Consider the following 14,454-nt stretch of genomic DNA (forward strand, 5'->3'; position numbering starts at 1 on the left):
TTTTCCTCTGATCTGAGGCCTCCTGGAGACCCCGGGCCTCCAAGTAAAAAGTAAGTTGTTGTTTAAAAACACGCCAGTTGGCGACTATGATACCAGTCATGAGGAGTGGGCCGGGAGTACTGAGTGCTTCCATCTCGCTTCACCAGGCCGTCTTGAGTTTCACAGCCGATCTCTTTCTTGTCGAGCATCCGATTGTCCTTCTCAATTTTTCTTGCTGTATCTAGGTTTTCCTAACTGCATTCATTGGACATTCACTCCGTCGTACCATGTAATGTTCTCTGTATGCACAGATGGCGAGGTCTTTGAAGTTGAAGTGATCAGAAAACATGCGGCTCAGTATGTGAACAAAACTATTTATCAATTAACTAAAACACAAAATGGTTTATAGATCATAGAATTTACAGTGCAGAAGGAGGCCATTCGGCCCATCGAGTCTGCACCGGCTCTTGGAAAGAGCACCCTACCCAAGGTCAACACCTCCACCCTATCACCATAACCCAGTAACCCCACCCAACACTAAGGGCAATTTTGGACACTAAGGGCAATTTATCATGGCCAATCCACCAAACCTGCACATCTTTGGACTGTGGACCCGGAGGAAACCCACGCATACACGGGAAGGATGTGCAGACTCCGCACAGACAGTGACCCAAGCCGGAATCGAACCTGGGACCCTGGAGCTGTGAAGCAATTGTGCTATCCACAATGCTCCAATTTCAAATTCTCATCTTCCTCTTTAAATCCACCATGACCTCCTTCCTCCCTATCTCTAACATCGAGTCTCCACCACCTTTGCAGTACTTCATGTTGCTCTGACTCTGGCCAATTGTGCATCCCCCTAATCCCCTTCATTCCACTATTGGAGGCTCTCCATTGTGAAAGCCCCTCTCGAAGTCTCTCTCTCACTTCCTGTAAGATGTTCCTTAAAACCCGCCTGTGGTCACTCCTCCAATATCCCTTGCTTTCAGTCAATTTTTCTCTGATTCTACAGCAAAGAAGTGCTTTTCCACATAAACAGCAATATATTAAACTCAAAGTTGTTCAGATATTGCAGTCAGAAAGCTCATCGGAACACATGAGTGAGTTTTCAACAAAAAAAAAACAGCAAATAAAAGGGAGTCCATATCCCCAGGTGGGAAAATGACAATAACAAACTGTTTGGGTTTTGGGACAATCTGATAACTTCACGGCAGCTAACTAGAAACTGAATTTCATTTGCATACAAACATATGAATTAGGAGCAGGAGGAGGCCATTCAGCCCCATGAGCCTGCTCTGCCATTCAATAAGATCATGGCTGATCAAATTGAGGCCTCAATTTGATCAGCCACATTTGAGGCCTCCACATTTCACCAATCCCCAATAACATTCAACTCCCTGCTTAGTTCTATGATGTTTACTAAGATTACAGTTGGATATTACTGCTAAGTACAAACAACTACGATTGACTATTGTTAATCACCGTTGACTCAGGAGCTGCTCGATCTGCGACTGTGCTTGCTGTCCAGATTCTCCATCTGTGTCTCTGTGCTGTCCAGGAGAATACATCCTGTCTCACCATGTGGTGTCTTCCAGTAACACTCTCCTGCCACACCACCTGTGGTCAGATGCTAAAATACTTAATCTATATGTACAGGCACTAAAGTTTACATACGGTTTGGTAATCATGTTATATACTGATGCACGATCAATCACTACTGAAGCTAGATTGTAGTCCAATTGAAGGCTTTAATGAACAAGTAGTTACCCCAGCAGCTCCGATACAGAATGACTGCTGTGGGTGAAACACAGACTGTTATGCTCTGCCTGCTGGGCGGAACCAGCAGGCAGGTTCTACCACTCATACTACAGTATAAGGTACATCCCACCTAGGTACCGCGATACCCCTAATATAGCCTACCACATACACATAGATGATAGTTCACATATCATCAGATAGGCTTGGTCTGAAAAGTAAAGAACTCACCTTTATATGACACATATATCTAGGTACCTTGCATCCAATTAATTATTTTTTTTAACCGCAGTTACTACATTGTCCCGTATAGGCAACTTCACCTTAGCTAGTGCCATCAATGGCAAATAAGAATAATAGCCAGTTAATTTGTTTTTGGTGGTGTTGCTTGTGAAGAATATTGACACCAAGTTATTGAAATTTCTAAGAATCTAAAGTAGAGGAGGCTGAACCTAGTTTTATCTGGTGAAAGGTGCCCATTCATTCTGTTATTAACAGACGTCTTCAAATTGTACAGTTGTGCAATAATGCTTAAGCCCTCCATTGACCGAATGTCTTCTTCGATCGGAGCAGATTGCAAATGATTTGTTGGCCCGGTTGGCCCTGCTTGTGCTGGAACTCTTCCCGCGGCGCTGGATTCCAGCCGGAATCATTTTGCAAGGTGCCCGCGGACACTTCCGGTGGAGGCATGCGTGTGACATGAGCGAACCCTGAGATTGGGAGGTGAGCCGGTGATCGAGGAAAAGGCTGTGAGTTAGCTCCACAACTGGACCGGACGGGGGATTCCTGGGGTCAAATCGACTGCGAACTTCACCCCCCCCCCTCCCCCCTCCCTGTGAATGCCACTTGTTCACCTGCGAGTTCCTCTACACCACCTGCAATTTGTTCTTGTAAATGCGCCTACTTTGCCCTGCAATTGCCCCCTGCTTCTCCCTGTGAATGCACCTACTAAGCCCCCCTCCCCAATGTAGTTACCCCCTTTGGCTCCTGAAAATGCCCCCCACCCCATCCCTCTTTTTCATCCTCCATTGCCCTGTTTCCCCTCCAGTTATCAGGTGTTTATGGCTCTGTTGCAGGTTGGCGATTTGAGAATGGGTAGATTGCGGAAAAGACACAACTGGAAAGCACGACTTCAGGTCAAGAGTGTGGAAAAGTCTTCAGAACAATCCAGCAATGAGGTTAAAGTTGAGATTGAACTGGAAGGTGTGCATAAAAATAGACTTACTCAACCCTATCCTTTGTCTCAATGCTTTCAATATGATCTGTAGCCCGTGTGGAAAAAATGGAGTAACAGAATTAAATCTCACTGCAGTCTGCTGCCTCAAAAAAAATCATTTTAGTTGGTTTGACCCTCTTTAATTTGTTGTCAAATATGTTAGGTACATTAAGTTCTGGATCCTGAGAATAAGGTAAACTGGTGCATTTCAATATTTCTATCACCGTGCTTCTAGTCATATCAATAGAGACTATTTCCAGCACTTATTCTATGATGAACCAAATTTATCCAATCTCACCATAGTAAAAGTATGGGTGTAATCTGATTATAGAAACATATAAAATTGGTGGCACAGAAGGAGGCAAATCTGCAATAATCATGGGTGACTTTAATCTGCATGTATATTGGGCAAATCATCAGCAAAGGGAGCCTGGAAAATGAATTCATAGAGTGTATGATGATTTCTTCGAGCCATACATTTACAGCCAACCAGGGAACCGACTATTCTGGACCTAGTAATGAGCAATGAGTCAGGGTAATCAATAACCTCATGGCAAAAGATCCTCTAAAGGACAGTGATCATAGCATGATAGAGTTTCATGTTCAGTTTGAAGGTGTGAACTGTGATCGAAAACTAGTGTTTTACACCTGAATAAAGGTAATTATAAGAGTATGTAAGCAGATTTAGCTGAAGTGAATTGGTAGACTTTTAAGGAGATATTTAATAATTCTTAGCTAAGGTTTATCCAAGTGTGAGAGATTCATTATCCATGGCTGAATGAAGTTAAGGATAGCATCAAATTGAGAGAAATGCTGTACAAATCTGCAACAGTTAGTGATAGGTCAGAAGATTGGCCAGATTTTAAGAACCAGCAAGGAATGACAAAAAAAAGGAAAAGTTGAGAATAAACCGGTAATATAAAAACAGATAGTAAGAGATTCTACAAGTATTTAAATAGGAAAAGAGCAACTAAAGTTATTGTTGGTCTGCTAGTGAGTGAGTTTGGTGAATTGATAATGGAAAACAAGGAAATGGTAGAGGCATTGAACAGGTCTGTCTTCATTGCAGAATACTTAAACTTCCCAAAAATACTTGAAAATCAACAGCTGAACGGGAGGAAGGAGTAAAACAATCACCATCACTAGAGAAAATGTACTGGTAAAACTATTAGACATAAATGCTAACAAGAGGGTGGTAGGATACAGGAAGATATCGATGGGTTGGTCAGCTTGGCAGAGCAGTGGCAGGTGGTATTTAATCCTGATAAGTGCAAGGTGATGCACTTTGGAAGAAGAAACAGGACAAGGGAGTATGTAGTGCATGGCTGGACACCCGGAAGCTCAGAGGAACAGATGGAGCTTGTGGTACTTGTTCACAGTTCCCTGAAGGCGGCAGAGCAAGTGAATAGGGTAGATAAGGTATGTAGGAAATTCCTTTATCAGTCATGGCATAACATATAAGAGCAAGGAAGTTATGTTGGAGTTGTACAGCGCATTGGTTAGACCACAGCTGGAGTACCGTGTGTAGTTCTGGTCACCTCACTATAGGAAGGAGGTGATTGCACTGGAGGGAGTAAAGAGGAGATTCACTGGATGTTGCCTGGGATGGAGCAACAAAGCTATAAGGAGAGACTGGGCAGGCTTGGATTGTTTTCTTTCGAGCAGAGAAGGCTTGGGGGGGATATGAATGAGGTTTATAAGATTGAGGGATTTGGACAGGGTAAAAAGGAAGCAGCTGTTCCCCTTGGTTCAGGGGTCAATCACAAGGGGGCATAGTTTTAGGGGAGGGGACAGGGGATTTGAGAAAAATAATTTTCACTCGGAGGTGGTGAGAATCTGGAATGCACTGCCTGGGAAGGCAATGCAGTCTGGAAACCTCACAATCTTTAAAAAGCACTTGGATAAGCACTTGAAACACCATCACATTCAAGGCTATGGGACAAGTGGTGGTAAATGGGATTAGCGTGAGTTCAGGGGTAGTTATTGTCGGTGCAGACTTGATGGGCTAAAGAGCCTTATCTGCGCTGTATGTGCCCTTAAAAAATGATTTGAATGACGGGGCCAAATGAATGGTAGCTAAATTTGCCAGTTACACCAATATAGGTAGGAAAGTAAGTTGCCATGCGTACCGAGTAACAGTGAAAAGTATTGTTCTGCGTGCAATCCAGGCAGATCGTTCCATACATGAAAAACATAGGACATACAATAAATACACAATGTAACTACATAGACATCGGGTGAAGCATATGGAATATAGTGCTGCAACTGTAGAGAAAATGTAGAGAGATCAACTCTCTGTAAGAGGGCCATTCAGGAGTCTGGTAACAGTGGGGAAGAAACTGTTTTTGGATCTGTTGGTACGTGTTGTCAGACTTCTGTATCTTCTGCCTGATGTAAGAGGTAGGAAGAGAGAATAACCCGGGTGGGAGGGATCCTTGGTTATGCTGCCCACTTTCCCAAGGCAGCTGGAGGTGTAGACCGGGTAGTCAATGAAGGAGGCAGAGAGTCTGCAAAGACAGGTTGAGTGAGTGGGCAAAGATTTGGCAGATGGTGTATAATATGGGAACATGTGAACTTGTCCACTTTGGCACGAAGAATGGAAAGCAGTATACTATTTAAATGGAGAGAGGTTGCAGAATTTGGTAGGACAGAGAGAGCTGGGTGTTTTGGTACATGAATTGCATAAAGTTAGTATGCAAATGATTAGGAAGGCAAATGGAATGTAGGTGTTTAGTGCAACGGCAATGGAATATTAAAAGTCGGGACGTTTTACTGCGGCTGTCCAGGGCATTGGTAAGACCACATCTGGAATACTGTATGCAGTTTTGGTCTCCTTTTTTGAAAAAAATGTATCATTGCATTCAAAGCAGTTCAGAGAAGGTTCACTTGACTCATTCCTCGGATGAAAGCTTATCTTGTGAAGAAACATTGGACAGATTGTGTGTGTGTGTGTATTCATTGGAGTTTAGAAGAATTGAGAGGTGATTTTATTAAAACATCCAAGATCCTGAGGGAACTTGTTAGGATAGGTACCGGGAGAATGTTCCACTTGTGGGGGGAGACTAGAGCTAGGGACACAGTTTAAGAATAAGAGGTTTCCCCCTTGAGATGAGGATAATTTATTTTCTCTGAGGTTTGTTAGTGAAATTTTCTTCCCCAGAAAACAGTGGAGGCCAGGTCATTGAATTTATAGGGCAGAGTTAGACAGATTTTTGTTGGACAAGGAGTCAAGGATTATGGGGGACGGAAAAGTTGGAGCTGAGACCACAACCAGATCAGCCATGATCTTATTGAGTGATGGAGCAGGTCCGAATGGCTGAATGGCCTTCTCCTCCTGAGTCCTATGTTCCATTCAGCTCATCATGTCTGTGCCTTTTGAAAAAGAGCAATCCGGCTCTCCAGCTCTTGGTCCGTACTCCTGCAAAGTTCCAGAACTGCAAATGCATATCCAGATTTTTTTTTTGAATGCAAAAATTGAATGCTTCTACCACCCTTTCAAGCAGTCATTTCCATACCCCACCACTCCCTGGAGCCCACTGGTTAGTAAACTTTGTTGAGGGAAATAGGTTTTCTTATGCACTGTATCTAGGCCCTCCATAATATTATGCATCTCTATTAAATTTATACTCGACATTCTCTAAATATCAAGGTCGTGAGTAGTTACCATATGGGATGTGTGAATTTCATTTAATTTCATAAATGTGGGGAAAAAACAAGTGGGTGGTCGAATACTCTTTGTCACTCTTGGCTGCAATAATTTAAAAGAACACTGAACCAAGAATTGTAATGTTGTGTATGCTAGAAAGAATAGCTTGGAAATCGCATGGCACAACTCTATTCAGGTAATAAATACAATTTCCATACATATTGAGTCACAAAAGGTAAATGTTGAAATCTGTTTTATTTTGCAGATAATCCCTGGCTGTACTCTGTATCTCCATTACAGTCTTCATAGAATCCCTACAGTGCAGGAGGCCATTTGGCCCATCACGTCTGCACCCGCCCTCTGACAGCACTCTACCCAGGTCCACTTCACCGCCACCCAACCCTGTAACCTAACCTGCACATCCCTGGTCTCTCTGAGGCAATTTAGCAACGTTAATCTACCTAACCTGCACGTCTTTGGACTGTGGGAGGAAACCGGAACATCCAGAGGAAACCCACGCACACACTGGGAGAAAGTGCAAACTCCACATAGACAGTCAACCAAAGCCAGAATTGAGCTCGGGTCCCTGGCACTGAGACAGCAGTGCTAACCACTGTGGTTTTTAAAAAAGAAATTTAGTGTACACAATTCATTTTTCCAATTATTAAGGGGCAATTTAGCATGGCCAATCCACCTACTGTGGCATCTTTGGGTTGTGGGGGCAAAACTCACGCAAACACGGGGAGAATGTGCAAACTCCACACGGACAGTGACCCAGAGCCGGGATCAAACCTGGGACCATGTCACAGTGAGGCATCAGGGCTAACTCACTGTGCCACCATGCTACTCCCTGTGTTGAGGGAAATAACTCTTTATTTCCCTCAACAAAGAGTTCACTAACCAGTGGGCTCCAGAGAGTGGTGGGGTGTGGAAATGACTGCTTGATTTCTCTTGATGTTGAACAAATTTTAATGAATTTTTAAATCACTTGCTCTGTTCCAGATGGAGTTACACTAAAAGGTGTTGATGAGAGTAATGCATTGGTTCTACCAGCAACAAGGGCAAAAAGAAAAAAAGTGAACGAAGTTGTGAGAAAATCGAAGCAACCTCTGACTAAGAAGCAGAGGAAACAGCTGGAAAAAATACTAGAACAGAAAGAGAAGAAAATTCAGGTGAACTATGAGGCTCACTTATTAAAACTGATGGGTATGACTTCCGGTGGGGTGGGCAAGCAGGGCGGCCGCAAAAAAAAGAGCTCCCGCCGGTGGCCGCGATTCGCGGCGATTTTGGGGAAATCCCCGAGACCCCACGCACTCCCCGACTATTGTCGGCCTTTGGGGCCGCCACGAGCAGCCAGCGGGGCCGGTTTAAAAGCCGGCGAAGAACCCCGCGTGGGTGTCGGGCGGCGGAGGCGCCGGGCGCGGCAGGTCAGAGCTGCGGGGGCGGAGCTACGAGGAGGCCGTGGCGGCAGGCCCGAGCGCCATGTAGGGAGACTGCTCCACGTCGGATGGCTCCCACCTAGGAAGAAGAAGGCCTGGTCCCAGGTGAATGTAGAGGAGAAAGAAAGATGATGTATGGAAGTTTGGTAAAAGTTTTTTTTTCTCAAAAAAGAATGTCAGATTGATGAAGGACAGGAGGGTGAAGGGGGAGAGAGGAGATAGGAAAGAAGATAAAAAACAATAAGCCGCTAAAAGATGCAAAAAGCAGCGTCAAAGAAAGGAGGAAACGTGGGTTCGCCGCCGAAGGAGAAGACGAGCAAAAGCAAAAGTGTTGACAGGATGGCGGAAGCCGAACTGTAAGGCGGGACCGCACTACTTACGGTGGAGAAGATGACCGAGGTGATGGTGGTGGAGCTGGAAAAACGTTTGGTGAGGCACATGGAGATCCTGAGGAAAGAGATGGTGGTCGTGGTGAGGTCATTGTTGGAGGAGGCAATCGGCCCGATCAGGGTGGAGGTGGCAAAGGCATTGGCCGAGGTGAGAGAGCAGGGCGAGAAGATGAAGGAGGTGGAGGAGGCCGTGACACGACACAGCGACCAGGTCACCTCGATGGGGGACGAGCTGCGGAGGGTGGTGGAGGTTAACAGAGGGCTCCGAGCAAAGCTGGAAGACTTGGAAAACCGCTCAAGGCGGCACAATTTGAGAATTGTGGGCTTGCCCGAAGGGACAGAGGGCCCAAGGCCAACACAATACTTCGCTAAGAAGTTGGCGGAGCTGATGGGGGAGGGTGAGAACCCCACCCTGTACGAGCTAGACCGAGCTCATCGGTCATTAAGGCTGAAGCCCAAAGTGCACGAGCCGCCAAGGGCAGTAATTATCAGCTTCCATAAGTTTTGCATGAAGGAGAAAGTATAAAGCTGGGCGAAGCGTGAGGTGCTGTGGGATGGTATTGCGGTTCGGATCTACCAGGACTGGACGGTGGAGTTGGCAAAAAGACAAGCGGCTTTTGGGCGAGTGAAGGCGGCTTTGTACAAGAAGGGGGTGCGATTTGGTGTGGTGTACCCGGCGAAGTTGAGAGTAACATAAAGCCAAAGACTTTTATTTTGAGGCGGCTGAGGCGTTCGTGAGGGCAGAAGGCTTGGGACAGACGTGAAGAGCGGAACTGGAAGAAAGACTGGACTGTGTTTGAGCGGCTGGAAAATGTACAAATGTTACAACTTTCTTTTTACTGATTTGTATTGAAATTTGAAATTTACTTCTCTTTGCATTGTTACAGAGTTCAAGTTAATGGCGTTCTGTGTTGCGACGGTTAAATGTTATGTTAATGAATTGTAGGGGTTGGATTGGTGTGTTTGTTTTGGTGTTTCTTTCTCTGGGACTGGGCGGAAGGGGGCGAGAGGTATTGGCGGGGGGAGCCACCCGCGCTAGCTAACTAGAGTCAGTTAGTGAACGGGGGTGAGGTGAGAGGAGGACTGCGGACGTTGGAGCCTGGATAGCAGGCTTCAATGGGCCTACGAGGCGAGCAAGAGTGGGTGGAGGGAGGGATGTTGGGGGATGTTTTTGTGGGGGGGTTCTTGGGAGGGGGGGGGGAAGGGGTTTGATGTTAACAATGGACAGGGGCGGGTCAGGCTTATGGGGCAGGGCCCGGTGGTATGGTGATGGTGGATAAGAAAGGTGGCGGGGGGGGGGGGGTGAGAGACCCCCAGTAAGGATAATCACGTGGAATGTGAGAGGGATAGGAGGTCCGGTCAAGAGGTCAAGGGTGTTTGCACATCTTAAAAGTTTGAAAGCCGATGTAGCAATGCTGCAGGAGACTCACTTGAGGGTGAAGGACCAGGTGAGACTTAAAAAGGGCTGGGTTAGCCAAGTGTTTCACTCCAGATTTGAAGGAAGGGCTCGAGAGGTAGCGGTGCTGGTCAGCAAAAGGGTACGCTTCCAGGTGGAGAAGGTGGTGGCAGATCAGGGGGGTAGATATGTGATTGTGACGGGCATTGGAGGGGAGATTAGTGGCGCTGTTAAGTGTATACGGTCCCAATTGGGACGATGTGGGATTCGCGAGGAAGGTGTTTGGGGCTATTCCCGAGACCGTGAGATGCAGGAATTTCTCGATGGGTTGGAGTACCCGAGGCTAGGGGAGGGGGACAGGGCTACATTAGAAGGAGCAATAGTGGAGCAGGAGATAAAGGATGTGATTGGGAGGATGCAGTCGGGGAAGGTGGCAGGGCCGGATGGGTTTCCGGTGGAATATTATAAAAAATTTAAGGATAGGTTGGCACCCCTGATGGTGGGGATGTTTGAGGAGGCGATAGGGAAAGGGGGTGTTGCCGCAAACCTTGGGGCAGGCACGATTTCCCTGTTACGAAAAAAAGATAAGGATCCGACGGAGTGTGGGTCGTATCGGCCTATATCACTTCTGAATGTGGACGTAAAAGTGTTGGCGAAGGTACTGGCGGGTAGGCTGGAGGAGTGCCTTCCGAAGGCAATAGAGGAGGATCAGACGGGGTTCGTGAAAGGGAGGCAGCCGTTTTCGAACATTAGGAGGGTTTTGAACGTTGTTATGGCACCGGCGGAAAGAAAGGAAACAGAGGTAGTTGTGGCATTGGACGCCGAGAAGGCGTTTGATCGGGTAGAATGGGGGTACCTGATGGCAGTGCTGGAGCGGTTTGGGATTGGACCAAGGTTTTGGGTAAAGCTATTATATAAGGAACCGAAGGCGAGTGTCCGCACAAATAATATCAGTTCAAGATATTTCTCTCTCCACCGTGGGATGAGACAGGGATGTCCTATGCCCCCCTGCTGTTTGCACTTGCGATTGAGCCGCTGGCCATCGCATTGAGAAGTTCGAGAGCATGGAAAGGAATAGTGCGGAGGGGGGGATAGAGCATAGGGTGCCGACGACTTGCTGCTGTATGTGTCGGAGCCGAGTGCGTCGATAGGAGGAATATTGGAGCTACTGCGGGTATTTGGGTCTTTCTCGGGGTACAAGTTGAACCTGGACAAGAGTGAGTACTTTGTGGTGTCTCGGCCGGGGGTGGGGGCAGGGGTGGGGGGGCTGCCATTCCGTAGAGCAGGGACTCATTTTAGGTATCTGGGGGTGCAGGTTGCCCGGGAGTGGGGGAGGCTTCGCAGGTACAACATCACTAGTTGGGTGGGGAGAGTGAAAGCCAATCTGGCAAGGTGGGACGGCCTTCCTCTGTCACTGGCAGGTCGGGTACTGGCGGTTAAAATGAATGTGTTGCCGCGATTCCTGTTTATTTTTCAATGCCTACCGATTTTCCTGCCAAAGTCTTTTTTCAGAGAGATTGAGGGAAGGATTATCTCATTCATATGGGATGGGAAGGTGGCCAGAGTGAGAAAGGTGCTGCTACAGAGGGGAAGGCAGGCAGGGGGTTTGGGTCTCCCGAACTTGTTGTACTAATACTGGGCGGCGAATGTGGAGAAAGTGCGGAGCTGGGTCAGAGGGGTGGATTCTCAGTGGGTCAGAATGGAGGAGAGTTTGTGCAGAGGGTCGGGGCTGAAGGCACTTGCAACAGCGCCCCTCCCGATAGCTCCGGGGAAATATTCAGGGAGTCCGGTAATAATAGCTTCGTTGAAAATCTGGAGGCAGTTTCGCCAATACTTCGGGTTGGGTTTAGGGTCAAGGGAAATGCCGATTCGGGGGAACCACAGATTTGAGCCAGGGAGGTGGGATGGAAGTTTTCGGAAATGGGAAGAGAAGGGGATTAAGACGCTAAAAGATTTGTTTCTTCGGGGTCGGTTTGCAGGATTGAGGGAGCTGGAAGCGAAGTATGGGCTAGAGCAGGGAGAAGTGTTTAGGTACATGCAGGTTCGGGATTTTGCCAGGAAGGAGATACAGAGCTTCCCAGAGGAACCGGCTTCCACATTGCTGGAGGAGGTGTTGACGATAAGGGGACTGGAGAAGGGAGCTATTCTGGAAGAGGATAAGGCACCACTGGAAGGGATCAAAGCAAAGTTAGGGGGTTGGATAGGGTGGACAGTGAGAGCCTTCTCCCGCGGATGGAAATGGCTGGCACGAGGGGACATAACTTTAAACTGAGGGGTAATAGATATAGGATAGAGGTCAGAGGTAGGTTCTTTACGCAAAGAGTAGTGAGGCCGTGGAATGCCCTACCTGCTACAGTAGTGAACTCGCCAACATTGAGGGCATTTAAAAGTTTATTGGATAAACATATGGATGATAATGGTATAGTGTAGGTTAGATGGCTTTTGTTTCGGTGCAACATCGTGGGCCGAAGGGCCTGTACTGCGCTGTATTGTTCTATGTTCTAATAAAGTGGGAGGAAGAGCTGGGAGAGTTTATAGAGGACGGGGTCTGGTGTGAGGTGCTCCAGAGAGTGAATGCTTCCACCTCATGTGCGAGGTTGGGGCTGATACAGCTGACGGTGGTATATAGAGCGCACCTCACGAGGGCGAGGATGAGCCGATTTTTTGAAGGAGTAGAGGATGTGTGTGAGCGTTGCGGGAGGGGGCCCGCAAATCACGTTCATGTGTTTTGGTCCTGTCCAAAGCTAGGGGAGTACTGGAATGGGGTGTTTAGGGTAATTTCCAAGGTGGTGCGTGTGAAACTGAACCCGGGTCCCCAGGAGGCCATATTCGGGGTGTCGGACCAGCCAGGGTTGGAAACGGGAGCGGAGGCAGATATCATAACCTTCGCCTCGTTGATCGCCCGAAGGCGGATCCTGCTGGGATGGAGAGCAGTCTCTCCACCCATTGCCCTGGCTTGGCGGGGGGACCTGTTGGAATACTTGACCCTTGAGAAGGTTAAGTTCGAACTGAGGGGAACCTCGGAGGGGTTCTACAAGTCATGGGCACTATTTATTATGCACTTTCAAGAACTGGATAACATCGAACATTAGTTGGGGGGGTGGGGTGGGGGGGGAGGGGGGCTGTGTAGATTAAGGATGACTATGGGTAATCCCTGATTCCTTTTTGTTATTTGTTTATGTAAAGGTGGGCTGAGGTTTGGGGGTTGGTAGGCGGATGGGATCGTTGTTATTATGGGGATTGACATATCTTGCTGATTAATGTTTATTGTTGATGGGTGTAAATGTGGGAGAAAATGTGAAAAAGGAGAATTAAAAAAAAAAAAAAAATTTTTTTTTTTTAAAACCTGATATGTATAGGCAAAGCCCAGTTTAAATAAGGGATTTTAACACTGGTATCACTTTAATTGTGCATGGTTTTGATGGTAGATTGTTTATGCTAATGTTGGTGGATTCTTAAAGGGCTTGATAGAATAGATGCTGGGAGATTGTTTCTGCTGATCGGGGAATGGGGGAGGCAGTGGCTTAGTGGTACTGTCGCTGGACTAGTAATCCCAAGACCCAGAGTCATGCTCTGGTGTCCCTGGTTTGAATTCCGCCATGGCAGATGATGAAATTTGAATTCAAGAAAGAAATCTGGAATTAAAAGTCTAAAGATGACCATGAAACCATTGTCAATTGACGTAAAAACCCATCTGGTCCACTAATGTCCTTTAGGGAAGGAAATCTGTCGTCCTCACCTGGTCTGGTCTACATGTGACTCTTGTTGACTCTTAAGTGCCCTCCAGGATGGGCAATAATCTTTATTGGTGTCATAAGTAGGCTTACATTTACACTACAATGAATTTACTGTGAAAATCCCCTAGTCACCACTCTCTGACGTCTGTTTGGGTACACTGAGGGAGAATTCAGATTGTCCAATTCACCTAACAAGCACGTCTTTTGGGACTTGTGGGAGGAAACCGGAGCACCCCAAGGAAACCCACGCAGACGGGGAGAACGTGCAGTTTCTGTACATACTGTGACCCAAGCTGGGAATCGAACCCGGGTCCCTGGCGCTGTAAAGCAACAGTGCCAACCACTGTGCTGCCATGAATGCTGGGCCAACCAGCAACGCTCACATCCCATGAATTAATTTAAAAAATAATCTAAAACACAGCATCAGACTAAGGGCCTGATCGTTTAGGATTGAGGTGGGGAGAAATTACTTCATTCAAAAGGTTTTGAACCTTTGATATCCTCTATCCCAGAGGGTTGTGAATGTACCATAGTTGAATACATTTAAGGCTGGGATGGAGACATTTTTGATATCTCACGGAATCCAGGGATAAAGGGTAGTTGAAACCCTGGGGCAGCACGATGGCGCAGTGATTAGCACTGCTGCCTCACGACGCTGAGGACCCAAGTTCGATCCCATCCCCGGGCCACTGTCTGTGTGGAGCTTGAACATTCTCTCCGTGTCTGTGTGGGTCTCAACCCCCACAACCCAAAGATGTGCAGTGTAGATGGATTGCCATGCTAAATTGCCCCTTAATTGGAAAGAAAAGAATTGGGTACTCTAAATTTATATTTATTAAAAGTGTAGTTGAAACCCAAGATCAGCCATGACAGATGGGCCATGGGTCTACTCCTGTG

The 14,454-nt window shown here is 47.0% G+C and overlaps 1 protein-coding gene across 3 annotated transcripts in view; it reads left to right on the top strand.

Annotated features, from left to right (window-relative positions):
* Window positions 1-2,397: 2,397 nt before the first annotated feature.
* The window catches only part of dhx37 (DEAH (Asp-Glu-Ala-His) box polypeptide 37), a 60,094-nt gene continuing 48,037 nt past the window's right edge, over window positions 2,398-14,454 (top strand). The window contains exons 1-3 of one of the 3 annotated variants that reach the window (XM_072495856.1): window positions 2,398-2,457; window positions 2,811-2,937; window positions 7,599-7,768. In XM_072495856.1, the coding sequence (XP_072351957.1) occupies window positions 2,826-2,937; window positions 7,599-7,768 (282 nt within the window). In that variant the 5' untranslated portion in view covers window positions 2,398-2,457; window positions 2,811-2,825. Of the gene's footprint in view, window positions 2,484-2,549; window positions 2,625-2,810; window positions 2,938-7,598; window positions 7,769-14,454 lie in introns of those variants that run through there. The other 2 variants (XM_072495845.1, XM_072495834.1) reach the window with 2 other exon arrangements.

This window comes from Scyliorhinus torazame, chromosome 1 (assembly GCF_047496885.1).
Source record: "Scyliorhinus torazame isolate Kashiwa2021f chromosome 1, sScyTor2.1, whole genome shotgun sequence".
Lineage (NCBI taxonomy): Eukaryota > Metazoa > Chordata > Chondrichthyes > Carcharhiniformes > Scyliorhinidae > Scyliorhinus > Scyliorhinus torazame.